Source organism: Ursus americanus, chromosome 17 (genome assembly GCF_024610735.1).
Source record: "Ursus americanus isolate L20-20 chromosome 17, mUrsAme1.1.p, whole genome shotgun sequence".
In the NCBI taxonomy this organism is placed as follows: domain Eukaryota; kingdom Metazoa; phylum Chordata; class Mammalia; order Carnivora; family Ursidae; genus Ursus; species Ursus americanus.
The window spans coordinates 9,131,976-9,159,681 of NC_142143.1; the positions used below are offsets into that span (position 1 = coordinate 9,131,976).

General features: G+C 58.9%; 1 protein-coding gene across 3 annotated transcripts; it reads right to left on the reverse strand.

The window, feature by feature from the left end:
- SYNGR1 (synaptogyrin 1) lies at nt 1-27,039 on the reverse strand. 3 transcript variants are annotated; one of them, XM_045780136.2, is made up of 4 exons: nt 26,825-27,039; nt 9,285-9,522; nt 7,918-8,063; nt 1-3,814 (listed from the first exon to the last, which is right to left on the reverse strand). In XM_045780136.2, the coding sequence occupies exons 1-4, from the start codon at nt 26,921-26,923 to the stop codon at nt 3,593-3,595; spliced, it is 705 nt and encodes a 234-aa protein (XP_045636092.1). In that variant the 5' UTR covers nt 26,924-27,039; the 3' UTR covers nt 1-3,592. The 3 variants fall into 3 exon arrangements, with proteins under 3 accessions (XP_045636092.1, XP_087724824.1, XP_087724825.1); XM_087868698.1 differs by having other exon boundaries at nt 1-3,748; nt 26,825-27,032; XM_087868699.1 differs by lacking the exon at nt 1-3,814 and adding an exon at nt 6,146-6,443 and having other exon boundaries at nt 26,825-26,998.
- Between the last annotated feature and the right edge of the window lie 667 nt (nt 27,040-27,706).

Genomic DNA, 27,706 nt, shown 5'->3' on the forward strand with positions numbered 1-27,706 from the left:
TCAGCGGGTGGGTTTGTCCTCACTTTATTAGTATGTCACCAGAAGTCACCACCTTCACTTGGTTCACCACAAATGGACAGATGTCATAACAGAGGGTGCCACGGGGCCACTGGATTCACTCTTGAGACTTGACCAGGTGGTGGGGGGAGTCCAGAGTGGGGGCCCAGGATGGGGACCGCCATTCACTGCACACACGCACACACACAGAGATAGATTTGTGGAGCCTTATATTATACATCTTATATATAGAAAATATATATATTTATACTATACACAGGCAGTTATGCTGCGGGAGGGCCGGGACACCCAGACAAGGGCTGTGGGCACCAGGGGACGGGGAGTGTCACATCAAGGGGCAGCGCTGGGAGATGGCTGGACCAGCCCATCCTCCCACAAACTCTTGGGAGGGGTATTCCCCCTTCCTGCTCCTTAGAGAATCAAAGGGGTCTTGGGCCAAGGTTGGGGGGCCCTCAAGGGGTAACGAGTGGGAGCTCTTGGTTACATGGGGGAAGCCTGGGACCCCCAAGAGTCTTTGAAGATCAAAAATCACAGGGGAGGTTGGAGTAGGGGAGCGGATGCCAGTCCCTGGGGAATTAGTCCCTTGATTGTCACACCCCCAGGTACCAGAAGCCATACCCAGGCAGATGGCCCATGGCTGTGCAGGATGAGTGTTAACTCGGCAGCAGGAGACCTAGGTCCTCAACCTCTGACTCTGGGCGTACCTTTGGACAAGTGACTGTCTTACCGGCCAACTCTACCATCTCTAAGGGTCCTTGCAGCTCTGAACTTGTGTGGAACCCAGTTTTCCTGGGCCCTCTCTTGTGTTTGGTGGAAGGAGGGAGCCCAAACTCAGCAAGGTCAGGCTGCAGGGGCGGACTTCTCCAAAGAAAGAGTTGGAAGCAAGGGAGAGGCAGAGGGAGGGAAAAGAGGATACCATTGGCCTGTGAGCACAGGCTCAAAGTTTGGGGCCTCCAGGGGGCTGTCCTCAGCCAGTGGAAGCAGCAGGGCATCCCTACCAACCTCCCAGAAGGGGAGTCAGGAGCCCTGGGTCCCAGCTGAATCCCGTCCTCTCCCTGCTTCTCACTTCCACCAGTTGGCCCCTGCCAACACCCAGCCTTATGGTGGGATCATGTCTGGGTTGTACCCCAGGTGGAATGAGGAATGCAAAGACAAGATTCCATGCCCCTCCCTCCTAGCAGGGGTCCTGACGTAAGCTTTCCTGGTCTGGGGAGGCAGGGAGAGTCTCTAAGAAACACCCAGGGGATCGGTGAAGCCTTAAGTGCAGCCTGCCCTCTGGCTCAGTATCCCGAGACACTGGTCAGTGCCGGGGAGAATGGATGGGCGGCACCCTGGGGTCTCCTGGGGTCCATCGGCAGGGGGTGTTTGGTGGGGGGTGGGTGAGGGGAAGGACCTGTCTCAGCCCCCTGCATTTGCCAGAAGCGCCCCCACAAGCACCCATGCCCTTACCTGCTTCGCAAACCTGGCCCCGGTACAGGCTCCGCTGCTCGGCCTGGTAGATGCCACAACCCCATCCCATCCTCACTTGCACCACTGCGGGGCGGGGGTACCAGAGACAGAGCCCCTTGCCATGTGGAAAACTGAAGTCTGCGATGACCAGCTATTGCTCAGCTGTCTGGGGTTCTCTCCTGTCACTGCTGCCCCTTATGAGGACTTGAACAGGCTTACGTTCAGATCCACGCTCCACTGCTAACTCGTTTACACTCTGAGCCTCAGTTTCCCCTTCTGTTAAGTGGGGACAACGATGCTACCTCTCTACCTAGGAAATTCCTTCTCCTTCCCTCATGGCTAACTGCTGCCCGTCCTCCCGGCCCCTCCTAGGGGCGTCGCGTCCCTTGGCAAGCGTGCAGATAGCACCCTGCCCTCTCGTGGACCCTGGGTACGGTGGCTGGCTTGGTGCTCATCTCTGGATGGCCAGCTCGCACACCTTCTGAATCCCTGGCACAGGACAGCCACGGAGTCAATGGGCAAGCGAGTGAGTATCACCTGTCTCTGAGGGTTCTCGTGGGGGCATGGGGTGCTGGCGGGGGAACATCCAGCATGGAGCCAAGTCACGATCCCCTGGCCCTGCTCCGCGGGGCACTGGCCAGTGGACCCGGGGCCCCACATCTCCCCACACTTCTCTCTCTCTCTCCTTTAAGGCCTCCCTGTCCTTCAAGATTCAGTGAAGAATCCGCCTGTGCGAGAGTCCCTCCCCAACCCTCCTTGTGCCTTTGGAGACACTTGCTACCGTCTGCACTGCAGCCCCCAGCCTCCCCCAGCCCACCACGCACCAGGGGCTCTCAGCGTTCATGCTGGGAGCAGTCTGTCCCATGGCAGCAGCTCGAAGGCTGGCCTTGCTGGCTCCAGAGCCCCCTGCCCCCTACTCGGACTCCCACAGGGTGACTGTCCTCTCAACAGGCCTTCTGGAAGGCCAGTGGAAGGACCCTCCATGTCCTTGGCTGTTCCGGCCCCTGAGCCCCTGGCTAACCCCGGCTGAGGGAAATATGACACAGTGTCCCAGATCAGTTCTGTTTCCTGGGAGGTCACAAGGGCAGGACAGGGAATCGGGCACCTGCTGGGTGGCTGGGGCCAAGAAACCCAGGCAGCAAGCCCAGCTCTGCCACTTATTCACTGTGACCTTGGGCCGGTCGCTCCCCGTTCTGGGCCTCCTTGTCCACCCAGCCCTGGGCAGGGACGATGGTCAATCCTTTGGGAGGCCACACAGAGGGTGCTGGAGCTCCCGGTGGGGCACGCACAGCATGGAGCAGTACATGGGGAAACAAGCAAGTGAGGCGAACCCTTTGGCCCTCCCACCCTGATGGGAGCCCAGGGGAGGGGCCGGTGGGGATGTGGGGAGAGGGGCCTAGAGGCAGGGCTGTCCCACTGTGGGGAGCAGCCTGGCAGAACAAGCCCCTGACCTGCAGCAGAATCAGGGTTATCTCACGGGCTGAGGTCCCCGAGGCCTCCCAGAGTGACGGGAGTACTGAGTGGTGGAGCCCCAGGCTCGGGGACGGGGAAGGCAGGGAGGACTGGGGACAGCAGGGGCTCTCTGGTCAGGTGGCCCGGGCTTGGCCCCAACTCTATCACTGGCTGCCTGAGTGACCCTGGGCAAGGGACCTTGACCTCTCCAGGCCCCGATGTCCTGCGGGTGTTCCCACCCACCCTGAAGCCAAACCTTCCCAGCACCGTCCGGTCTATCTTTCACACCGATTTCCACTTCCGGGACCAGCGGGGCTTCTCTGTGCCTCGTCTTCCCTCTTCCCGGGACCACTGGTCTCTCACCACCGGTGTCAAGCACATACCTGACACACAGCAGGCACTCGATGAACGCTCGGTGACACAATGCACGAACGCGAACGCCCCCAGCCCCTGCTGGACAGACTTGCACACATGTGGAGACGAACCTCCAGCCCCTTGCAGCCCCAGCCCACCCTGAGCTGCCCTGGACCTCAGGGGAACAACCCAGAGGCTGCCAAGGCGCTGGGCAGGGCAGCCTGAGAGGGAGCAGGGGTCTGGGTGTGGGCAGGGGGAAAGGGCGGGGGGCAGCTGGGGACGGGGCGGGGACAGGCGAGGGGCAGGTGGTCACTGCAGCTCAGTAGCCCTGCGACTGGTAGCCCTGGGGCTCGGTGTCAAAGGCGTTGGCGGGCTGCTGGTAGGTACCGCCCATGCCGGCGGGGTCTGGCCCGGCGCTGGGCTCCACGTAGGGGGCATAAGGCATGCTGGAGTCCTGGCTGGGGTCCATGTAGTCCTGGGAGAAGAGGGCCGAGTCGGCGCCAATCTGGTACCGCTGGAAGGCCAGCACGGCCTGACCCGCCTGGGATGGGGGCCAGCGGGGACAAGGACAGGCGGGAGGGGATGGTTAGAGGAGAGACAGACAAGAACAGCGGGTTAGTGGCAGTTAGTTCACAGGACACAGGCAGTAGGGGTTAAATATCCTCAAAGCACGGGAGACGAGACCAAGCCTGACTGAGGGGGAGTCTGTCCTGGCGGCCAGCCCTCGAGACATGCAGAGCCACACTGTCCATCCGGCCAGAAAGACCTTCAGAAGTCACCCGTCCCCTGTCCCCCAATCCCAGAGGTCCTGATGGGTCAGCAAACGTCCTCCGCTCTGGAGTGTTAAAATGGCCCAAAGGCCACAACACCATTCTCAAACTGGGTTCTCAGGGGTGTTATGCGGAATGGGGAACACAGATTTTTGGGGGGCTAGAGAACGGCTGGCATCTCCTAAAAGCCGTCCCGTCTCTCTTGCAGCTAGGTGTAAGCGCGTGACTAAGTCCCAGCCAGCACACTGCCCCAAGTCCTCTGTCCCACCCTTGGACCTGACGCCTGGAATGCGGATGTGGTAGCTAGAGCCCTAGCTGCCACGCAGGACCACGAGGTCCATGAGCCAAATTGGAGGGATGGGAAAGGCCTGGGTCACGAAAGACCTCTGGAGCCACTATGCCAGCCCTGGACTGTCCTCTCAGACTTGGGCTTCATTTAAACCACTGTGATTTATAATATCACGCGCTGCTGAACCTCATTCTAACTAAAACATATGGTCAAACAAGTTTGGGAACAGAGTAAAATAAGCCACAGGACTTGTCAGAGCCTTGACTCATGTATGCTGGGATCCCCCAGGGGAAAACTATGGCAAGCAGCATTTGCCAACCTTATCTGACCAGCAAAGCCCTTTCCCACAGGACCTAGTTGGGAAAGCCTGGTCTACAGCACATGTACGTAGGCGGGAAATTCTTTTTCAGCAAAAACAATTGCATTGTTATTAAGGACAATGACATTGACCACACCAAGCTAGGGAATAAATTTTAAAAAATAGCTTTTAGGTTTACATGGAAAGCCTCCGCCCGAGATCTTACTAGCAGACTACCCGGAAACACCGATGGAAAGATGCTAATGCTCTACATACCCGCTTTTGGGCTGGGAAGACTGAGGCTTGGTTAAGGGAGACGTCATGGCAGAGTTAGTGCCAGAACCCAGACCTGGACACAGAGGTCCTGCCTCTTCCCTGGCCGGGGCCCTCCCCATCTCCTTCCCTTTCATCAGCCCCCTGACAAGGCAAGAAACAAACAAGGAACCCCAAAGGGCCATCTGGTGAGAGGTAGGGGGTGAAGTGTGCTTGGCATTTTATTCTAGAAAATTCCAGAAGCCCAGTGACTAGGCACTGACGATTTGTGTCACTGGTAAAAGCTCTGAGGGGCAGTCCTTCTGAATGGTGGCTGTTTAAAGCAGTACGGGAGCCTGAGAAAGGCGGACCAGGAGTACAGGAGTTGAGCTGAGGAACTCAGGCCTCCCTTCGCCAGCCAGTTTGAGGCCACAACACAAGAGCCTGGGGGGGAGGGGGAGCAGGACAGGGACCCTGCTGGACTGGGGTGCAAAGGGGAGGCTGGGGCTTCTGCTCAGAGCCCAGCAACCTGGTGGCGCGCCTGGCCCTGCTTCATCAGAGTGGGTACACTGTCTGTGGCCGACTGCACTTGTATGCCTCTAGAGTTAGGAAGCTCACTCTCTTTGTGCTTTGCTCTGGGGGCCTATTTGCTCTAAGACTCCCTCAGCTCCTGCAGACAGTGGAGGGATAGGTGGATCCTGCCCAGGTAACTGGAGGCTGTGTAGAACTGGAAGCCAGAGCCTTTTGGAAGAACAAGGACTCACCCCATGAGAATTGCCCCCAAAGCAGGGATTTTGGAGGTGTCTCTGACTCCTGGGAGAGAATGAATGAATGAATGTATGAAAGAACAAAAGACCTACATTTATTGAGCATCTCTGTGCCAAGCCCTGCGCCAGCCTTTCTTTCGTCTGCACAACAGCCCTGAGAGGTTGGTCCACTGGGTAGTGGACAGAGGCTCAGAGAGGTGCAGGGCTCTGCCCAGGGTCACACAGCATACGAGAGCAGAGCCAGGCGAGGAGTCCGCTGACGTCCTCGGCCAGGCCCCCCCAGCAGCCAGCCTCCACGGGGACTGTAAGGTCAGCCTTCGTGCTGCAGCGAGGGCCAGGCTCTCCCAATGCCCAGAGTCAGCACCCTGGCAGCCCGTGTACGACCCACCTCCAACCCTCTGATAGTCCCTGGCAGTCTGTTTGGGGGAAACTGCATTTGTCTTCCCCTCCCCAGCCCGGGGCCAGGGACCCCGTCTGATTCATCACTAGGCACAACACAGCTCAATAAATGTTTACTGAATGAATGGACAAACGAAACATAAAGGAGGCAACAAGTGAATAAGTGGCAGGACTGAACTGGCCTCGCCAGCCAGCCTTCCCCTGCCCTGCGTGCCCTGGTATCCTGGCCACTCCAGGCAGCAGGCCGCCCCCCACAACTGCGCATGACACGGGGCACCCCTGCCTCTGGAAGCTGGGCAGGCCTACGGCTGTGCCGAGGCGGGAAACAGTGTGCTGTATTCCTCCTGGAAGGTAAGGTCCTTGAATCTCCGCACGGCCAGGGCTGCGGTCAGGCTCTGCCAGGAGAGAGCAGGGGTGAGGCCAGTGGAGAAGAGCTGGGAAAGGCAGAAGTGCCAGCAGGGAGGCTGGCTTCAGTGGGCCAGTGGGCACCTGTCGGTCAGGCTTTTGGATCTGCCCCTGGAAGTCCTGCTGTCCAATCACCCACTCCTCCTCCATGAACCCCACCCCCATCTCAGGGCTCACTGTTCCAAATACCTCCCTGTAGGGCTGGGGGGGCGGCGCTGGGTCATCCCCACACATGGGGCACCTTCTCTGGTCTGAGATGCCCTGGGGTCACCTGATTCTTCCTGCTCAACCTTGAGGACCTGGATGGCTGGTGTGACCACAGCTGGGGAGCTGGGGCCTGAACCACAGGTGTTCTCTAAACTCTAGTTCCTAATGTTGCATCGCGGGGAGGGGGGGTCCCAAGAGAAAAATGGATATTCAGGGGCCATCGTAAGGAGCAGGAAGTCACTCCAGGACAAGCCCAGGAGGGTAGAGGGACAGGGAGGGCTGGCTGCAGCACGCTTTGCAGAAGGGGCGAAGGCAGTCCACATCCAGCCCCAGGGGCTCTTTGCAAAAGGCTGGGCTCAGGTCTGCCGGAAGGCCTGGAGGGGAAGGGGGTGCATGCAGGGGTGGGAGAACCCTTGGGACGGGAGCCTGGAGCCCACGTGACCCCAGACATCTGCAGGAGGGAGATGAGGGGAGAAAAAGTACATCAAGGCACCCCGGAACCGGTGGGAAAGAAGGCCCAGCCCGGGTCCGGAGCTTGCCGAGGGGGCCGCTGGCCAGTCGGGCCCAGAGACGTGCTTTCTTTGATCCACATGGTATTTTTTTAACCTGAATAAATCGCTAACACATAAAAGATCAGATTTCACACAGAAATTCAGATTTCTGGCTTCCCTGGAAAACAGGAAGACCTGGCCAGTGTGGATCCCCATTTCTGCTTTGGAACAGGGGCCGAGGGTGCCCATTTTGGGCCATGCATCTGCCACCGGCCCACTCATCATTTCTCACGTGCTGCCTGCCCCATGGGCGTCTGGGTTTGTGACACCCTCCCACCCCAAATCCAATCTCCTGATTTTACAGATGGGAAGACAGAGGCCCGGAAAATTAGAGGCAGCCCCAAGATGTGGCCCAGGTCTCCTGACGCCTAGGAGCCTTATCTTCCCGGCTAGGCCTCTGCTTGTGTTTGGAAAAGGTTAGAGTAAATGCCCACGACCCAGCTACCAGAGTGTTGTGAGGGGCGTTCACGATCACTGGAGGGGGGTGCTCTGTGCCAAAGCGAGGGTCTCCCGTCCTAGGGGACTGTCCTTGCTGGCACTGGCGACAGCCTCCTTCCTCAGGATGCGGCCCTGTGTGAGCGTCGAGGAGAGACGCAGGGGGCCGTTCGGGCCCCAGGAAGCAGGAGGCCCTGGCGAAGCGGCAAGGCCGGCAGCCCAGGCCTGGCTGGGCCGGGAGAGTGCGCGCTGCGCGGGCGGCTGTACTCACCCACGTGAAAATGGAGAAGAAGGAGAAGGTGATGGCCGCCCGGGCAGCATCTGTCCCTTCATTCATCGGGTTGTCCTTGGGCTTGGACACCTGCCACTGGTTGGCCAGGAAGCAGAAGCCCACGAACCAGAGGAAGGCCCAGAAGGCTGGGGGGTCCACCAGGGCCAGGCAGAAGGGGCCACACGCGAGAGAGGGTGAGTGGGGAGGAACAGGGAGAAGCACGGCTCCCACACTCCCCCACCCCCAAAGGGAGAGGCAGGGGCAGGGGGGTGCCAGAGAGGGAAGCACAGGGAAGGTGAGGCCAGAGCAGGGAGGTCAGTCAGACGCGGAGCGGGAGAGAGAGCACAGAAAGGAGCCGGCCGTGCGGGCCGCGCAGCCAGCAGCAGAGCCGGGGAGAGCCAGGGGCAGTGAGGGGAGGGAAGGAGGGAGAGACAGAGAGAGAAAAGTCAGTCAGCCTGGGCGGGCATTTCTGTCACCTCAGCCAAACACAGATTTCCTAGCTGAATCCCTGCCTGGGGACTGCAGAGCGCCCTGCAGCAGTCTGGGAGGGGCACTGGTCTGACCCCCGGCCCACTGTGGCCTTCCAGAGAAGTGGGCAGAGAGAGGCTGGAGGAGGCTGGGCAAGGGGGGCAGCTGGGCTGCGCGGGTCTGAGCACTGACTTCTCCTGTGCCTGCAGCCCGGCAAAGCCCGAGGTTAGGGAGGGGCCTGGGGAGTTGAGCCGTGGGAGCCTTGTGGCAATGAGATCTGTGGGTGCCCAGAGTCCACCCAGAAAGAACCAGAGCTGCTCCGATAAAGCGTGTGTGTGTTGAAGGGCTGGGCTGTCTGGAGACCAACATCTCCCACAGGCACTGCTGGGGAACCCTGGGGCTCCGTGGAATACAGTTTGAGAACTACTAATTTCATTCTCTCAAGTTTAAGGGACTGGCCTTACTGCTTCCAGTCAGCCAGGCTCATCCTGAGAGTCCCAGGCCCAGTAATGGGGGGGAAGTCCCAGCCAGAGGCCTGAGACCACAGCCAAAGCCTCACTGCCCCTCGACCAAAGCACCCAGTGATCAGAGCCTCAGAACTCGTGGGGACAGAGGTCAGGTCATCTCTGCCAAAGGCTGTTTCTGGAGGACAGGGACAGCAGGTCACCCTCCCCGGGCCTGGACTGTGTGCCTTACTTGCCTTACTTCTCAACGAGGCTCCACCAAGGGAGGTGATAGAGAAAAGGCCTGGAGGGCAGGAAGCCCTGTCCCCTCCCTGCTGTGGAGCCGAGGGCCGTCCCAGGGTCTCAGGCCCAGGCCTGGTCCCACCACTCCCTGTTGCCAGCCACGTGACCCCGAGTCTGTCCCCTCACCCCGCCCCCATGGCCAGGGGGACTCACCCGAGACTCCGATGTCGGACAGCACGGCTTTCTTGCGGTCCTTCACGCTGCTGATCTGCGGGAAGTACGCGTCCAGCGCCAGGTAGAGCAGGCAGGTGAGGAAGGCGAGCACGCCCACGGCCACGCCATAGCTGCAGGCGCTGGGGTTGCGGTTGTAGATGCAGAACTTCTCGCCCCCCGAGTTGCTGTTGAGGTAGCCCTCGTTCACGATGGAGCCGAACACCACGATGGAGAACACCTGTCGGGTGGGGAAGGGGCCAGGCCGGGCCTGAGACCCAGCGCCGGGCCTGGGGAAGGGAGGCTACGCCCCTCGGCCTGCCGCGTGCCCCCACCCCAGGGAGCCCTCTTCACCCCAAACGGCCACAAGGCTGCTGTTAAGCGGGCATTGCGGAGGGGAGGCCCAGAGAGGGAGGACAACGCGCTCAGGGGCACACGGCGCAGGAGGGCACAATCACTTCCTTCCTCCGCCTCGGGCTCTAAGGACCCTCTGACCACAGATTTGCCCGTACCGTCAGGTACGTACCCACCAGGTCCTGAGAGGCCGTCTTCTCCTGACACCAAGATTCTTGTAGAATTGGACCTGGCCTCCCAGAACGAGTGGTCTCATGCCCTTCTTGGAGGTAGACCTGCCAAGCCCCCACCCCTAGGCTGCCTCCCCCAGATGCTGGCACAGGCCCAGCCCCATCTCCCATCATGACCTGAGCCGAAGGCAGACGCTTAACCAGCTGAGCCACCCAGGTGCCCCTAAACCTCTGACTCTTGGTTTGGGCTCAGGTCATGATCTTGGGGTCCTGGGATCAAGCCCCGTGGCCAGCTCTGCGCTCAGCAGGGAGTCTGCACGGGGTTCTTTCCCTCTGCCCCTCCCATCGCTCGTTCTCTCTCTCTCTCTCTCTCTCAAATAAACATATTAATTAAAAAAAAAAAGAGTAACACCAGTCACAGTCTAGCCAATGCCAGGGCAACCTGCACGTCCCCGAGCACAGTGCACGTGGTACCTCGTTTACCCCACCGACCCTCTCTGATGGGTCTATTGTAGCTGGGTAGGCGGCCCCCCCATCTCCCGACCCCACCTCCCGGTATTCACAGCCTTGTGCAACCTCCTCCCCCTTGAGTGTGGGCCCGGCCTCGTGATTCACTTCTAACCAACAGCATATTGCAAAAAGCGACAGATAACATCTCTGCCAGGAGAGCACAAAGACTTTGGCTTCCACTTGCTTACCCTCTCTTGCCACTCCCTGCTTGCTCGCTCTAATGGAAGAAGCTGCCATGTTTTGAGCCGCCCCGTGGAGAGGCCCACGTGGCATGGACTGACGGAGGCCTCCAGCCAACAGTCAACTCAGCCCGTAAGGAATTGAGTCCTGCCAGTACCAGGTAAGTGGGCTCGAAAATGGATCCGCCCTCAGCCTGCAGATAGGATCACAGCCCTGGCTGACCCCACGATGTGACCCGTGAGAGATCCTGAGGCAGCGGCAGCTGGCTAAGCAGATTCCTGACGTCAGAAACTAGGAGAGGACAAATCTGTTGTTTAAAGCCACTTCGTTTTGGGATATTTTGTTACACAGCAATAGCTAACTAATACATTAGTATCACCAGCATTTTGCAGATGAGATAGTTAAGGTATGAGTATTGATTCATGTGACCAGAGTCACAAAACCATAAGGTTTTAGAGTCCAGGGCTGGACTCTAAAGTTCATGCTTCAGGGGCACCTCTGACTTCAGCTCAGGTCATGATCTCAAGGTCCTGGGATTGAGCCCTGCATCAGGCTCCCCGCTCAGGGGAGTCTGCTTGTCTCTTTCCCTCTACCCCTCCCCCTGCTTGGGTGCTCTCTCTCTCTCTCAAATAAATAAAATCTTAAAAAAAAAAAAAAATTTATGCTTTATCCTCCTGCCTCTCCCTCCCCTGAAACCGTTTGAGGATGAAGGGGCCCGGACTCAACAGGCAGAGCCTCAGCGGTGGTCTTCAGTGAGCCTGACGCAGAGGCCGGAGGAGATTTTTACTGTCCGTTTTCCACTTCTTTGTGTTTTCCAATTTTTCTAAAATAAGAAACTATCATTTCAGGCATGTTTTCATCCTCACCTGATACTCAGGATGGGCAGTAACTCCGTGGCAGGAGTGGGAAAACACAGGAGAAGTATTATTATTTTTTAAATCTCATTTCCTAAGATGTCTATACTTTATTTTTTTTAAAGACTTTATTTGAGAGAGACAGAGAGCATACATGAGCAGGGGCAGAGGGAGATGGAGAGGGAGAAGCAGACTCCCCGCTGAGCAGGAAGCCCGACATGGGGCTTGATCCCAGGACCCCGGAAGCATGACCTGAGCCCAAGGCAGATGCTTAATCTGAGCCACCCGGGTACCCCTAAGATGTCCATAGTTTACATGGGTTTTGTAATGTACTGGATCTGTGTAGTAGAAATGTATATAGAACAGATAAATCTACATTTACTGGGAGGATTGGTTCAAAAGTTTTTTTTCCTAAAGGAGGGCATGACCAAAAGTCTGGAGATCATTGGTTCATGGCACTGTGTGTTAAGAAAAATTCTAACCCAGGGGCGCCTGGGTGGCACAGCAGTTAAGCGTCTGCCTTCGGCTCAGGGCGTGATCCCGGCGTTCTCGGATCGAGCCCCACATCAGGCTCCTCCGCTATGAGCCTGCTTCTTCCTCTCCCACTCCCCCTGCTTGTGTTCCCTCTCTCGCTGGCTGTCTCTATCTCTGTCAAATAAATAAATAAAATCTTTAAAAAAAAAAAAAGAAAAATTCTAACCCAAATGTCCATCGATGGATGAATGGAGAAACAGGTTGTGGCATATCCACATAATGGAACAGTGTTCCATCATGAAAACAAACAACAAAACAGTTCTGACACGTGCTACAACCGGATGAACCTTAAAACGAGTGGAAAAAGAGGTGAAGGAAGTCAAACACAGAAGGTCAATGTTACATGCCTTTGTTTATGTACTGTATCCTTAACAGGCAAAACTGACAAGCAGCAGACCGGAGGCGACCAGGGCTGCGGGAGGGGAGGATGGGGAGTGATTACTTAATGAGCTCGGGGTGTTTTTTATGGGGTGATGAAAAGTTTTGAAACTGGACAGAGGTATTCATTGCACAACATAAATGCCACTGAACCGTGTGCTTTAAAATTGGTTACTGCGCGCTATGTGAGTTTTTCTGCAATTAAAAAAAAAAGACAAGATTGTGGGGCTGTGTCCTGGTTCAACCATGAGCACACAGGTGGGCCGTGGTGGCCCGTGAGCCACACATTTGCCACTTCAGACTTGAGAGTGTATACAAGGCCACGGTCCAGCCCCGTGCGGGCATGCTGGCTCTCGGCGTGGCCCTGTCACACGTTCTGCGTCCTCACGATCACCCCAAGAAGCGCAGAGGGCAATTCGCGCTGCTCCCAATTAGCGGCGTAGGAAAACTGAGCCTCAGAAACAGCAGGGGGCACTGCTGTCAACAGGACAGGCTGATCCTGACCCCAAGTGTCTCTGATTCTCAGCCCTGTGCTCTTCCCCACCTGACCAAGCCAACTCTCAGCCTCTGGGGGTGGCCCTGAAGGAGGGGTGGTCTCTCCCGCCGTGTGACTGAGTGCCAAGTCTGGTGCTCGGGGGCATGGGAGGGGAGAGGCAGGAAGTCCGGACTTCACAGCAATTGTCTAAGGGACTCCCGGGACACTGACAGTCTGGACAAGCCAGGCAGATGCTGGATACCGGGAAACGAAGACAGTCCCTGATGGCTGGTGGCCAGAGCCATGCACAGCACACCTCCGGGACTGCCATTCACGCAGCCCCTTGGACCAGTGCGCCAAGAGAAGTCCAAGGTCCCTACCAGGAACCTGTTGGGGTCAGGAATCTGAGGCCCGGCTCCGGAGGTCACCTGACATCCCCAATCCAGCAGAATGGAAAAGCCTCTCCATTAGAGGGCACTCCAGACACTGACAAGTCACACAGGGTTGCTGGAGTCAAATCCCAGGCCTGCTGCTATGCTGGGTGGCCTCAGGAAATGACCACCTCTCTGAGCCTCAGATTGGTCCTCTGCAAAAGTTCACCTTCCCTTTAGGGCTAATGGGAGAATTACAGGCAAGTGCCCTGAGCAGAGCAGTGCACGGGACGGACGGGCTTAGCAAGGATTAACTCCCTTCTTCAGAGGCCCCAGGAAAGAAGGAAGAGCACCGGGAAGGCAGTCTTGGGCAGCACTTCCTGCCAGACATGCTCCACCAGGGGTGGGGACAAGGGTGGACCCCCGGCCAAAAGCAGGCCAAGAGGAGGTTGGAGGGAAACAGGTGGGCGGAAGTTGGGGCTTTGGGGACAGCAGAGAAGGAACCATTAAGACAGGGCCCTCTTGGGGGAGAGAAGCAGGGAGTCCCTGGAGAGGCCGGGAGGCACGTGCTGGAGGCAGCGTGTCCCCAGGAGGGTAAGTCACAAGATCACAACATCCTCCAAGGAACCGGTGGGGCCCAAGGGCGGGGCAGAGAGAGGAGGCTCTGTGCCAGCTCTGGTCCTCCTCTCCAGCCCACGGCTCTCCTCACAGCTCAGAGTCACCTTGGGCAAGTGACTCGCCCTCTCTGAGCCTCAGTCCCCTCATCCGTAAAGCGCGGCAACCACAGCACTCGAACCACTGGCGTGCTGCTGGGAAGTGATGAGGTCATGCACGTGAGGACCTGCACGTGCTGGGGAGGCAGCGTCCCCGACGCCAGACTGCCGCTGACCAACGCGGGGGCGGGGGGAGGGCAGCAGGGGTCAGGAAAGGGAGCTGAGGCGGCGATTTCTGAGCACAGATAAGAAAGCAGCCAGCCAGCCGTGCCAAGATGAGGGGAAGCGTGTTTTGGGCAGAACAGAAAGGGCAGACGCCGAAGGTGGGAGGAAGTGACCGAGGAGGGGCTGGAGAGGCACCTAGGTCGGGGAGAGAGAGGTGGGGGGAGAAACACAAGGCCAGATGAACCACGGTGTCACAGGGGGGTGACCAGACCCGTGGATCGCCATCCCCAGCCTGCAGCATGAAGGTCCCTAAAGCTGTTCCCCACCGCCTGGCGGACACAATCCGAGCTTCCCGGGCTAGCTGTCAAGGCCCTTGAGCCTCACCTCCCTCCACTGCTCACCTCCCCCCCTCCCCATTTCCTCTCTGAACCCAGGTTCTACCTGCGTGGGTTATGTTCCGTGGAGACGGATCCAGCTACCACCCAAAGCCTCCAGGGGCAGGAGAGTTCAGAGCCACTTCAGGCCTAAGTGTGGGTGGGTGACTTGATGTGACTTAGGTCTGAGAAGAGCCCCCCTGGGCAGGTGAAAGCTGAGAGACCCCCTGGGGGCTAGGCAGGCGTGGGCAGTGGTGGCGGTGGGACAGGGTGGGCGCTGAACACGTGTGCGAGGGAAAGCCAGCAGCATCTGCTGACATGTTGGCGGAGGGGGATGAGAGGAAGAGCAACGGGGGCTGGGGGTGGCTTGATGATCACCAGGGACACAGGTGCGCATGCCACGTGCCCCGCACCTGCAGAGCTGGCCCAGGGCAGGGAGCCTCACCGAGACCGGGCCCGAGAGGCTACACAGGGAGAGGTGTTGCCAAGGATACACAACCGGTCCCTTGCAGTCCCCAAGCTCCCTTCAGGACCCTGCAAGGCCCGGGTTAACTTCTCCATTTAGCGGCCGTCCCTCCACCCTAGTGGGAGGGAGCACCCCAAGAGCGGGCATGGGCCTCAGGTTTCCGTCCCCCAGAGCTCCCATCCCGCTGGGAGGAGGGGGGGGCTCCCTCAGGGTCTGCTAGGTGACTGAAACGTGTCCTCCTCACTCGGGGACCTGCCCAGGGCCGTGGCTGGTCAGGGTGGCTGCGGACGCAAACCCATGTCTCTGCGCCCCGTGCCAGGCTCCGCGTCAGCGCAGGCGGCCTCCAGGGGACTTGCTAAGGCCGGATCTGCAGCAGGCAACGCATGGAAATTAAACCAGAATGAAATTCTATGCTGCTGTGGCCGAACTCTTCCTGACAAGCGCGTCTGCTGGAGGCCCGGGCCACAGGTCCGTGACGGCAAACCAGCGCCCTGGAAACAGGACACGGTGGCCTGGGGGGGGGGGGGGTGTCCCAGAGAGGCTGCTGGTCACGGGAAGGCACAGAGAAAAACACCCCTTTTCCTTGAACTAAAGAAAATGCTATAAAAAAAATTTTTTTTTTTTTAAAGACACCAATGTAAATGGGCCGAGGCTGTTTTTTCACCGTCTTTATAATCCAATCCTGGGTCTTTTTAAAAATGGATTTTTAAAAAATGGATTCCAGATGGCAGTTGGAACAGAGCTATGGTGAACTCAGAAAAGCAAATCAGGGGTACCTCAGAATTTTAGGATCTTGGGGTACTGGATTCAGAGACACAGACACGGAGACTCCAGAGCAGCCAGACACCACCCCCCCGCCCCAGCCTCACCTCTGCCCCTCCCCCACTCGACTCCCCCATCCCAGAGGGCCAGGGTTGGCACAGCCGCAGGCTGTTTGGTAAGCCTGCACCTGCTGTCCCCACTCCCAGAATGCCCTTCCCCACCTTTTCCATCTTTCAAATAGGACCGAACTCCTCACCCTTCAAAACTCTCCTCCACCCTGCCCCTGGGCACGCTCCTGGTTGGAACTCATTCCTGGGTCTGTCTCCCCCAGGAGACCCCGAGCTAACCCCACAGCCTCTGCAGGGACTCTGCATCGACTGGGAGTGCCTGCCAAAAATCACGTCACTTCATCCTCACTGAAACGTCTAAGGCGCCCGGGTTTTGGCTCCGGTCGTGACCTCACAGGAGTGGGATCGAGCCCCGAGTCGGACTCTGCAATGGCTGCGGAGCCTGCTTAAGATTCTCTCTCTCCTTCTCCCTCTGCCCCTCCCTCCCTCTCTTTTTCTTTTTCTTTTTTTTAAAGATTTTATTTATTTATTCGACAGAGATAGAGACAGCCAGCGAGAGAGGGAACACAAGCAGGGGGAGTGGGAGAGGAAGAAGCAGGCTCATAGCGGAGGAGCCTGATGTGGGGCTCGATCCCATAATGCCGGGATCATGCCCTGAGCTGAAGGCAGACGCTAACCGCTGTGCCACCCAGGCGCCCCCCTCCCTCTCTTTTTCTAATAAAGTATCTTTAAAAACTTAAAAAAAAAATAAACCTAAAAACATCTCCACAAATCAGGCTCACTTAGCCCATTTCATAGAGGAGGAAGCTGAGGCTCAGAGAGGCCTGGACTCTAGCCTGCCCGTAACAGGCTGGCCCACAGCAGGTAAGCAGGGTGCCTGCTTCTAGCCCAGGCCTGCCCCCCTCCAACCCCATTCCAGGATGTAAGCCAATTCTCTACCTTCAGCCGCCTCCCCAGGAGTGAATTCCAGATCCCAAACTCTAGGAAAACATGAGTGCCAGGAGGGACACCTGCCGTGCCGAGCTGTGTCACCACCCCACTGGGTAGGAGAGGCGGGGCCCCCGTTCCTCCACATCCCAGAGCGGCAGGCCGTGTCTGGGCCACTGCAGGCATCAGGCTGACACGGCTCCCGGGAGAGCTGGGCCAGGCCAGCGTGAGGGGCAGAGGTCGCTGCTGTTTGCTGGGAGCTCCCCAGAGGTGGGCTTTAACTATCTTTAGGCACATGCTGGGTTTCCCTCCAGATAAACGGTAGAGAGGGGAGCTCTTGGGTCCTGCCAGCTCCGAATGGCACTGTCCGTCTCACCCTCTACTGGGACATGTTCCTAAGCCAGATGGCTGGAGGAGTCGCCGGCCCCTGCCCCACACACTGCAGGCAGCCAGCTGATCTGCTCCGTAACCCTCGGCTCCACGGTCCCAGCTGCTGCCCACCTCCAGGCTGCAATGTTGCCTGACCCAGGACAGCCTCCTCTCCGGCCTCCTCCAGTGACAGCCAGCGGGTGCTCACCCATCCCGACTCTTACTAGTCCCTCCCAAGGCTGGGGGTACAGTCTAGCCCCTAGGCAGGCTCTGAGGTCCCCCTATTTGAGCCGCTGGTCTCCCATCTGACCTCTCCAGCCCCAGTGACCCCCAGCGCCCCTCATCCATCCACACACTGGCTCCCACCCAGGAGCTCGAACCCCAAACTGAGCTCATTCTCAAATGCCACCCAGGGTGGCGCCAGGCCCACTGCTTCATCCTGCCCCAAGTCACTCAAGTTACCCCATGTCCTCCATGCTGGCCAGGGCCACGACCACCTCTTGCTAGGCGATGACAGCAGCTTCCCAGTCTCGGTGTGTCCACTCCCACTCCAGCACCATCCCCTTTACAGCAGCTGGACAGATCCCTTTGAACAAGTCAGTCCCCTGCTCCGTCCTACCCACCTCCACCCCCACTGCGAATCCCCCGCCCCATCGCAACCCCAGGCCTCCAGCCCTCCTCACAGACTCCTTTCTCGTCACTCTCCTCTAGCTCTCCCCAAAGCTCATTCCTGCCTCAGGGCCTTTGCACGTGGCTGTTCCCTCTACCTGGAATACCCAGGGTTCCCCAGATCTCCCAGGCTGGCTCCTGCTGGTTCCTTCTCAACATTCAACTCTCAGGGCAAGACAACTACTCAGAGAAACCGTCCAGACCCGACTCCCAGATCTATAATATTTTTTCAATAATCCACCTTATTTTCTTGATAACATCATTATACACAAATGTCCCTAGTTATTGGTTCCTTTGTGGGTGAACAACTCCCTCCTTGGACCCAGAGGGCAGGTCAGGCAAGGCTTAGAGGGGAGCAAACGGCAAACCTGACATGGGCAGAAGCAGCATGGGAATCAGAAGGCAGTATTTGCTCCTCAGTATCCTTAGCTTGGGCCTCTGCTTGCACACCTCTGACCACAGGGAGCTCACTCCCTAAAAAGTCCTCTCCATCACCCTGAGCTGAACCTGCCTTCCTGCCAGTGTCCCTACCAAAGTCTCTGATCCTGCCTCCTGGGCCCCAGGGAAAGGCTGTGAGGAAAGAAGTGGCTATGCTTTTGAGGGATGTGTCAGGCTGCCAAGGGGCCCCCCTTCATGGGAATGGGGCCCTGCCTCCCACGGGGTCATATGAGGAAAATGGCAGAAGCCAACACAGGGGCACATGACGGGCACCAGGCAGCCACTCTGCTTCCTGGAAAGCCTCGTGCGGAGCCGCAGGGCTGAGGCAGGGTCAGGTCGGGGGGCTCCCAGGGTCCCTTCTCTCCTCTGCTGCCGGGCACCCTGTTCAGAAGCCTTGGGTGTGACCTGCAGGGGATTAGGCCGTAATCTTCCTGCAAGCTGTCCCTCACATTCTCAGCGGTGGGGGAGGGGGCTCTGCGGGGCAGGGGCCTGAGCAAGCAGACCCTGGTCCCCAAGGTACTGAGAGCCTCAGCCGGGTGATCCGAAGGCTCCCCCTCCTCTCCGCACTGTCCGTACTTCACCCTCCTGTGCCTGTGTAACCACAGGGGGCAGGGGGCAACGAGACCCAGAGACAAGCTGCTTGATGGGCCCCGGGCTGCTGTGTGGGGGCAGGAGTACCCACACCCGCGCCCCCCCGCCATAGCCCAGGTCCTTCCTCACCCATGTCCGGGCACGCCGGAACTTCTGGAGGTAGGGAAGGGGAGCAATGCCACCCCTGGAAAAGCGTTGTGAACACCAGCCAAGCACCACCTGAGCCCTTCCTAGGCAGGACCTCATCTATTCCCCAACGGCCCCCTGGGGCAGGCACTGCTCTCCCCATTTTGCTGACGGGGAAACCAAGGCTCTATGCAGTCTCTGCGGGTAAGAAGAACCGGTCTGTGAGCTCTTCCTCACCTCAATGCCTGGCCTCTTCTCTGCTGGTTCCTACAAGCCTGACACTGTCCACTGTTTCCTTCCCTCTGCGGAAATTCCAGGTCTTACCTGGTCCCAGGGGCTGCCTCACTTTCTAGAGAAGAAGAAAGACACAAAGGGGGAAATGCCTTCTGCTTTGAGAGTTCTTACAGCCATTCATCTAGAGCACAAAGGAAGCAAGGAGACAGCAAGCTTGGGCGGGGGTATCCTGGAAGACTTCAAGGAGGAGGCGATATCTGAGTTGGGCCTCAAAGGCTGGGTGGGAGACCCTAAACAGGGACGGAGGGTGGAAAGGGGAAGGCAGAGCAGTGCAGTCCCCCACCTCGCTCACCCACATACAGAGCCCTTACGGGACACCACGCACCATCCAGCACCAGGGATACGGCAGTTACGTAACAGACGCAGTCTCCGCGCCCCCCCCCCCCCCAGCTTACATCCATGGGGGTGGCAGCCTCTTCACTGCTCTGCTGCACTTCTCGGTCTTTACCAAGATGTTCCTTCTGCCTGGAAGTCCTCCTCCCCGCTTCTCCGCCTGGCTGGCCCCATCCTTCTCATCTCCACTGTACTGTCGCCCCCCTGTCCCTGCCCCGACTGCCTCCTCACTCGGGCTGTGTGCTCATCTGCGTTTTTACTGGTTTCATCACCACATTTCCCTCCACCAGACCGTGAGCGCCCGGCAAAGAGCAGGCCCCCCGCACACACTCCCGTGTGTAGTACACGGAAGACGACAGGGTGCATGTGTCCTGTGGCTGGTGGGGAGGATGGATAAGCCTCTCCCTGCTGACCAGGTTGGGCTGAGAGAGCCGTTCATGACAAACGACCTGGGTCTGGCAAGGAGAAGGTCACAGATGGTGGAGAGGAGGGGAAGAAAGCCTGAGCAGGGTGAGAAACTGAGGGAGAACCCTTGGAGACTGTGACCACACAGGTCTTCTGAAGGCCCGGCCAAGTGGCTACAGGGAGGCCCGCCGGGGCCACAGACATAAGAGAGCCCGGGGGCAGGGTGAGCACCGGATGCAGGAGGCTGGGGCTGGGCATGGGTTGGTGAGACCTCCGAGGAGCCCAGCCAGAGGGGGACAGGGAGGATGGGGAAAGGGCACAGCCCAAGGGTCAGTGGCTCAGAGGTCCCAGGCCCAGGGATGCTGGGATCAAGAGGTGAGAGAGAGTTGGAGACACAGGAGAGGGGAAGTGCAGGCAGCTGCTGGAAAGGTGGGCCAGGCCTCTAGTACACCTGGCCAGAGGGGCTATGGCCCCCTGAGGAGAGGACTGTGGGACGAGGCGAGGCGGAGGAGGGAGTAGGATCACGGAGGCGGGTGGTACAGTCCCCAGGAATGAAGGCAGTGGCAGGGCTAGAGAGAGCAAGTGCCAAGTCGTAGGCACCTTCAAGGAATAGGGGAGTGACCTGCGGCTGGCCTAAGAGAAGGGGATGCCGGGGCCGACAGGGAAGTCAAAGCTGGGGGAGAATGGTCTGGAGGCAGCCTCGGGAGCCAGGAGGACCCTGTCCCACCTCCAGGCTCGGCAGAGGGAGGGTATGAGGGAAAGAAGAGCCCCCTTAAGAAGGCTGCCAGGGGGGGCGCCTGGGTGGCACAGTGGTTAAGCATCTGCCTTCAGCTCAGGGCGTGATCCCGGTGTTATGGGATCGAGCCCCACATCAGGCTCTTCTGCTATGAGCCTGCTTCTTCCTCTCCCACTCCCCCTGCTTGTGTTCCCTCTCTCGCTGGCTGTCTCTATCTCTGTTGAATAAATAAATAAAATCTTAAAAAAAAAAAAAAAAAGAAGGCTGCCAGGGGAGTGGGGTTGTGGGGGGAGGCCAAGTTACAGTGTGATTTATAATTAGGAATGTTCCGAGTGGGGCTGAAGACTCAGGGACCCAGGCCATGTTCTCTCGCCCCTGGACCGTGAGCTGAGAGCCCCGGCTTGTTGGGGATCTAAAGAGTCTGGGCCTGGCAGCCTAGGGCTGTCCCAGCCAAACAGCCACCCCCTCCTCACGGTCCCCCTCATTCCCCCCCACCAAGGGGAGTTGAGCATAATTCCATCCCTGGAAGGGAAGTGTCCTCCAGAAACACAGGGGTATGAGCCACCGTGCCAGGATCCAACCGACACTCTGCTCACATACACGGACCTGGGGCCCAGGCCCCCCTGCTGTGGGCCCCCCCGAAAGCATTGTGGGGGTGTGGTTCTTGATATCACTTCTTCAAAGACTGACAGGTCCAAAAGTCCCCCAACCTGGAGTCCGCTAGGAGCAAGAGTGGGGGTTCTTTGAGGATAGAAAGGTTGGGAACCACGAGCCCAATCTGACTCTCCTTTTCCCATTTGACAGGTGGGGAAACTGAGGCCCAGAGCACATGGCATCTTGCTCAAGTCATACCACCAGTCAGGGTCAGAGGGGGTGCAGAACGTGGCCTCAGGCCTCCAGGCCCCAGACACTTCCCAATGGCCTGTCCTGCCTCTCCTCCCAGCTGCCAGCTGGTTCTCCCGGTTTCGGTGCCAAGTGCAGCTCCCTCGCCAGCTCTGCCATCTGCCCTTCCTTTCCTCCTGGTTCTTCCTCCTCTCCGCCCCTCCTCCCCCAGCCTTTGTTCTTTCTCCCCAGGCTCGGGCTTGCCTCAGAGCTTCCCAGGAGCAGGCGCAGATCCCTGCAGGAGCAGGTCTTGGGGCTCTCCCCATGTGGCTGGGTCTCCCTGAAGCGGAAGCTGCCTGCTGGGATTCCAGCCGCTCCACTTAACCTCTCTGGGCCTCAGCTTCTCACCTCAAGTGGGGTAACAGAACCCACTCGACCGGGACGCCACAGGCCTGGGTGGAGTGGATGTATAACAGGCCCTTTCGACACCCGTCTTCACAAAGCTTCGAGTCTGCCCCAAACCTAGCATTCCAATCGCAGGTCACAGATGAGGCTTGGAGAGGCCAGGACTTTCCAAGGTCCTGCTCAGGCGATCCAGCTCCCCACATGAAATCCCAGGCTCCCCCAGGCTCCCAAGCTCCCACACTGCCCCTGTGCACGAGGAAATGCCCAAGACACAAGGCAGGATCCGACCAGCCAACATCTGAAGACCTCCTTGCCACTGACTCCATTCCAGACCTAAGACAGATGGACCAGCCAAAGGTCAGCCACCAGCGGATGAAAAGATAAGAAGATTCCAAGACTGTTAGTGATAACCGCCAAAGGAGCATGTGATCGACCTCCATGGACGTAGTTCTCTGAGTCAGTGACGGGCCGTGCCAGGTGCTGGGAGCGGACAGGCTGGATGAGGCCACCCCTTTCCTGTCAGGACACGTGCCCGCAGAACCCTCTCAAGCCGCACTTCCACACAGCAGCCACAGGGAGCGCTTCTCTGTTTGAAACCCCTCTCTGCGGCTGCCCACGGCCCTCAGATGAAGTCCAGTGTGTGCACCTGTCACCCGAGGTCTTTTGTGAGCCGCCCCCTGCCCGCCCCTCTTGAGCGCACTCGGGGTGTGACGTCACTCTCACTCGCACACCCGGGACCCCCAAGAGCTCACCATCGTTTCTAAAGCCCGCTCGGACCTCACGCCTCCGGATATTTGCACATGCTGTTCCCTCCACCTGGAATGTTCCCGCCGCACTTCTTTATCAGAACCAACTCAGAAGTCACCTCCCCCTGGAAGTCCTCCATACGCCCCTGGCAGTGGTAGCGACTCCCTACTGGATTTTCTTCTTGTAGTGTCTCAAGCCTGAAAGAGTACGTGTCACTGGACTGAGGGTGTCTCTGGTGGGACACACAGGCCGGTGCAGAGCAGGGACTTGGCATTTGTGGAATGAATGACTGAATGCCAGAGCCAGCCAGAGGTTCTATCTCCACCCCGGACCCCCTTTCCCCACCCCACAGCTCCAGGATTTTGATGCAGGATGGCTAGGGAATGGTGATCTGGACAGGAGAGGGGACAAGGGGTCTCATCTCGAAGCTGCTGGGTTTCCAAAGCAAACTCAGCTTTTATAGCCAGCGTTCACTGGGATGATTGAGGGTGCCGGTGACAATGAGACCCCGTCGGGCCCCCCTTGGTGCCACGGCAACCTAGACAGGGAGGCCAAGAGGGTATACTGAATGTGGACCCCGCAGACCTCCAAGTTGTGCCTTATTCTGTCGTGGGGGGGGGGCGTGATACCCACCCCACTCACAGAATCCTGGGATGTTACTGCCAAGGCCCTTCAGAAATCAACCCTGAAAAGGCCGAAATTTCAAACGTTCTAGCATTCCAGATGGAATTAAACATTCCAGTTTAATGTTCTCAAACTGAACATTAAAACACCAACTACCCTCTCCTCTACCGGCGCCAAAATTCCTTCCCCGCAGGTCAGTTGGACCCTCTAAAAGTAAGATTGCAAAGGCCAGAGAAGGGGGTCCTTTATATGAAATCAGCTAGCTCCCTGCCAGAGCTCCGTGCCCCCCCCTTCCCTGGCTCCGGAACACAGAAAGGTGTCCACTGACGGTCTGCGAGCACCTCTGACCTAGCTCGTCCTCCTCACTAAGCTGGGGAGACTGAGGCACAGCGGTGGTCACAGCTGGTTCGGCGAGGGGAAACCTAAAGGCACCTTCTCCTGGCCGCCAGCCGGAACGGCCCTGTCTCCCTCCAGCCCTCCAGCCAGGTCAGAGGCAGCAGCTCTGAGCTTGCCCTCATCGTCGGGGCCCCACCTCAGCCATGCCCTCCTCACCCCAGGCAGGAAAGGTCCCAGTCAGCTGAGCCAGAGGGCTGCCAGCTCCCTGCCCACTTAACCAAAGCGCTCAGTGCCTGCTGTGCAAAATCACACTACCAGGCCTGGGGGCCAGTGGGTGGGGAAGGGGGGGCAGAGAGGAGCTACAGAAGCCAAAGAGGAGGTGCTGGGGGATCTGTGTCTGCCCCGGTGGCTCAGGTTCTAGGGCAGATCCAGGATTGCAGAGGCCCCGAAGCTTATATGGTATGGGGGTCCCTCTTTCAGAAATCAGATCTGTTTTTTACAAATTGCACAAAATCACCAGCCCACGAGCCCACGGGGCTAGGGCCGCTCCACGGGAGTGGTCCTGTTAGAGGGACCAGGCGTCCGGGTTTGTGTGGGACTGATGGGGCTCCCAGGACACAGGACTTGCAGCGCTAAAGCTGGGAAAGGTCCAGCAAACCGGGATGAACCGGTCACCCTAGCCCCGGAGCTCAGGCTTCGTTAGCTTGAAGGTGAAGCCTGGTGCCTCCCTGACCCCGTGCGGCCCCAAGGGAACACCAGGGCGAAGGACAGGTCTCCAACCGCATCTTCTCCATGCTCGTCAACGTGTTAAAACATGTTGGCCCACCACACATTTTCGAAAAAGCCTGGAAGGAAGCACTGGGCCTCCCTGAGCAGTGAGATCATGCATGATTTTTTTTCCTGATTGTTTTTACCGTGGTAAAACACACAGGATATAAAATGTCCTCATTGCTAGCTGTACGGTGGTATTAAGTCCAGTACGTTTATATTGTTGGGTGACCACTGCAAATGATGTTTATACTTTCCAGACATCAGCAAGCATTTACTTTCGTGATCAGAAAAAAATACTATATATGTTTTAAAGGTGTCAGTCAGCCTGTATCAGCCACCTGTGCTCACACGAAGGTAGTGAGCAGAGCTAGGAGGCGGTGGGGGGATTTGGGCATTAGATGGTGGTTGGCCCAGATGACCTTTATCCTGCCCAATCCCGAAAGCCGGCATTCTGACCTCTCCCAGCTCCCGGGGAAGCAACCAATGTGCTCTGGAGACTCCAAGATTTGGGTTCGGATCCTCTGTCTGCCGCTTATGTGCTCAGGAACCTTGGGTCTCTCTGAGCCTGCTTCCTCGGGTGATGCAGGCCGTAGCGGGATGAGCTGGGTGACCACGTGCGCCCCCCTGCACACAGTGGGCTCTCCATCAGTTACTCCTCCTTCCTCCTGCTTGGAATGTCTCCCCGCACCCGGACGTGAACAGAGGAAAGCCCTGCTCATCCTTCAAGGCCCAATTTGATAACACCTTCTCCACGAAGCCTCTCTGATTCCCACGGCCGGGAGACCCCTCTGCTGGTTCTCACGGCCTCTGCCCGGGGGGTACCTGGCTTCCTTCCCAGTGGGACTGTGCCATCCCCGAGCGCTAAAGGCTGCGTCTGAGTCATGCCGCCTTCCCTAGGGGCCGAGCGGACTTGATGAAGCTTTGCTAAATGAAGCCATCACAGGCAGAAGTGCCCCAAGCAGGCAAACTGCCCACACCTCCCTCACAAAGCCAATGGCTTCGCCCTCCCAGGCCCGTGGTCCAGGGGCTGGCAAAGGGGAGCAGAGCACACAGCTGGCCCCTCGGATCAGGCAGGTGCCACCCCAGAGCTCCATCTCTGCCGAGGGCCAGTCGGGGTCTCTGGGGAGCTGGAGACTGGCACAGATGAATGTTCTGGATGTGCCCAGGGTGCCAGGCCCGCTGCCAGGCCCTGTGCTGCCACGGGGGCTTCCCTGCCCTCCCCGAGCTCCCCATCTGGTGGGTACTTGAGAAGAAAGGGGTTTACACTTGGCTATGCTTCTTGCAGCACCACGAGGAGGTTTTAACGTTTTCAGACAAAGGACAGTTAGCTTCCTTTCTCTCTGGGAGGCCAGAGATAAACACCCAAACTGTCCCACCCATCAGACCCTAATATTGCCCCGAAAACCTAGCAAGTGAGGGAGCTTGAGCACCCTGAGGCCACAACTGGCCTTAGGTGTAGCCCCTTGGGGTCGCTGATAGTGACCCTGCCCAGTGTCCCCAATCCTAGCCCTTCAGGTATGGGCCCACAAGAATAGGCCCCAGGCCTGCAGAGGCATGACCCTCTAGTGAGGGTATCTGGGCAATGGCCAGCAAACCCTAGGGGGCCCCAGGCACTCCCTCCTGTAACGGGCCTTCTTCTCCTGGGGTACTGCCCAGACCATTTGAACCCCTCCCTCTGTGCTCACGGTCTCTGTCCCATCCTCCTCCCCCACAGTCCCGGGTCTGAGCAGGGACCCCCTACTGCTGGGGGATTCTGACCCCCACCAGGCCGGAGGTCCAGAACAGGCCTCTCTGCTCTTCCCTGTGGGTAGAGGACCTCTTCCTTATCCCCTCCACAAGCATCCAGGTGTACTTGGGCGGGGGGCGGTCTGGATTCAGGAAATATCAGAGCCCAAAGTGGCTCCTCCCACGTCTCTACAAATCGGGAAACTGAGGCATGAGAGAGGAGTTGCCTCTCCCCACCTCAGTGTGTAACTCCTCGTTTCCCATAAACATTTCTTGGGTGGTTCCCAGCCCAAGGTCACGCAGCGAAGGAGAGGCAGTTCCCGGGTGGAAGCCAGGTATCCGGCTTCCCAACGAATCTCTCCATACCTTCCGGGCTAAGCCATCAAACCTGGTTTCCGGCCCTCACCTCCTTGAACGTCCGCGGCAGGCGCGGCGTGCACCCCGTGAGATGATCCACGCCCTGATCCACCCCACCAAAAAGGCCACCTGAAACCCGGGCTCAGTCCCCACCGCCGCTGATCCGCCCGTGCGGCAGCGCGCACCCCGAGCCGCCAGCTGCATAGCTGCGGCCTGGAGGTCACGGCGATGGGGGGCCGCAAGCGAATGGGGGCGCCGGGACGCAAGGGCGCCGTCGGCAGAAGCGGGAGCCCCTCGCCAGAGCTGAGACCCCCCTCCGGGGCCCGGGAGGGAGGGAGCGGCGAGCGCCGGCACCCCGCCGGAAAGCTCCCCGCCGGTTGCGGCACCTTTGCCCGGGGTCCGGCGGGGTTGGCGTCCGTCCGGGCGCGCCGCCCTTGCTCGAGCCCCCACGACACGCCACCCCCAGCGCGGCCGGGCCACCCAGCCGTCCTTACCCAAGACACGACGCGCAGAATGGTGTGCGGCTGCCGGACCAGGGTGTGGGGGTCGAAGGCGCCCCCGGCTTTGCCCGCTCCGTACGCACCCCCTTCCATCGTGGCTGCACCCGCGCGGTGCCCCCCGCTCGGCGCGCGCCGCCGGCCCTGCGCGTGCGCGGCGCCCCCGCCCCCTCCCCGGCTCGCGCGGCCGGCGTGGTCGAGGGCTCCCGCCAGGGGGCGTCGTGCGCGGAGGGCGCCGGGGCGCGGGCGGGCAGTGGGCCGCGCGCGCTCGTTCGCGGGGGCGCGCGTGCTGCGGACCGGGCGGAGGGCTAACGTCGTGACCTCTTTGCGGAGCCCGAGCCGGGGGAGGCGGGGGCTGCCGCAAATACAGGACGTCCCCGCCCCCGGGCGGCCGCTCTACCCGGCCGTCCTGTCCCCATCACAGTCCCGCGGTGCCTAAGGTTCTGGCTGAAACCCTGTTCGTTATTCGTTTCCTGTCGCTGTCTGCCCCCCAACATAGTAGGGCAGGGGCCGCGTTTGTCTTCCTGCACAGTAGGTGCGGTGTGAAGATTTCGCAAATGGATGAATGGACCACGAATGAATAACCCCTCTCTCAGAGTCCTCCGAAGCACAGCCCCCACCTCCCCGAAGACCTTTCCACTTTGCCTTTAGGCTGACATCAAGTGGGCCCGTGTCTGCGCACCCCACACGCCCAGCCTGGAGGGGCCCCGACACCTGGTACAGAAGCGGAACCTGAGGAAAGGCGATAAATTTTTTTATTGGACGTAACACCTCCCCCCATACACACACTATCCTTTTCCTTAAGTCAGCAATTAATTACATAATTATTTGTTCATTGTTCTCTTCTGCTAGTGTGTGGGTTCTATCTCTTTCGCTGCT

Coding starts and splice junctions, on each gene's coding strand:
- SYNGR1 (XM_045780136.2), bottom strand. CDS start 26,923: ATGGAAGGGGGTGCGTACGGAGCGGGCAAAGCCGGGGGCGCCTTCGAC. Junction 9,523..26,824: donor TTCTGCGCGTCGTGTCTTGG/GTAAGGACGGCT, acceptor CCCACCCGACAG/GTGTTCTCCATCGTGGTGTT. Junction 8,064..9,284: donor GTCCGACATCGGAGTCTCGG/GTGAGTCCCCCT, acceptor TGGACCCCCCAG/CCTTCTGGGCCTTCCTCTGG.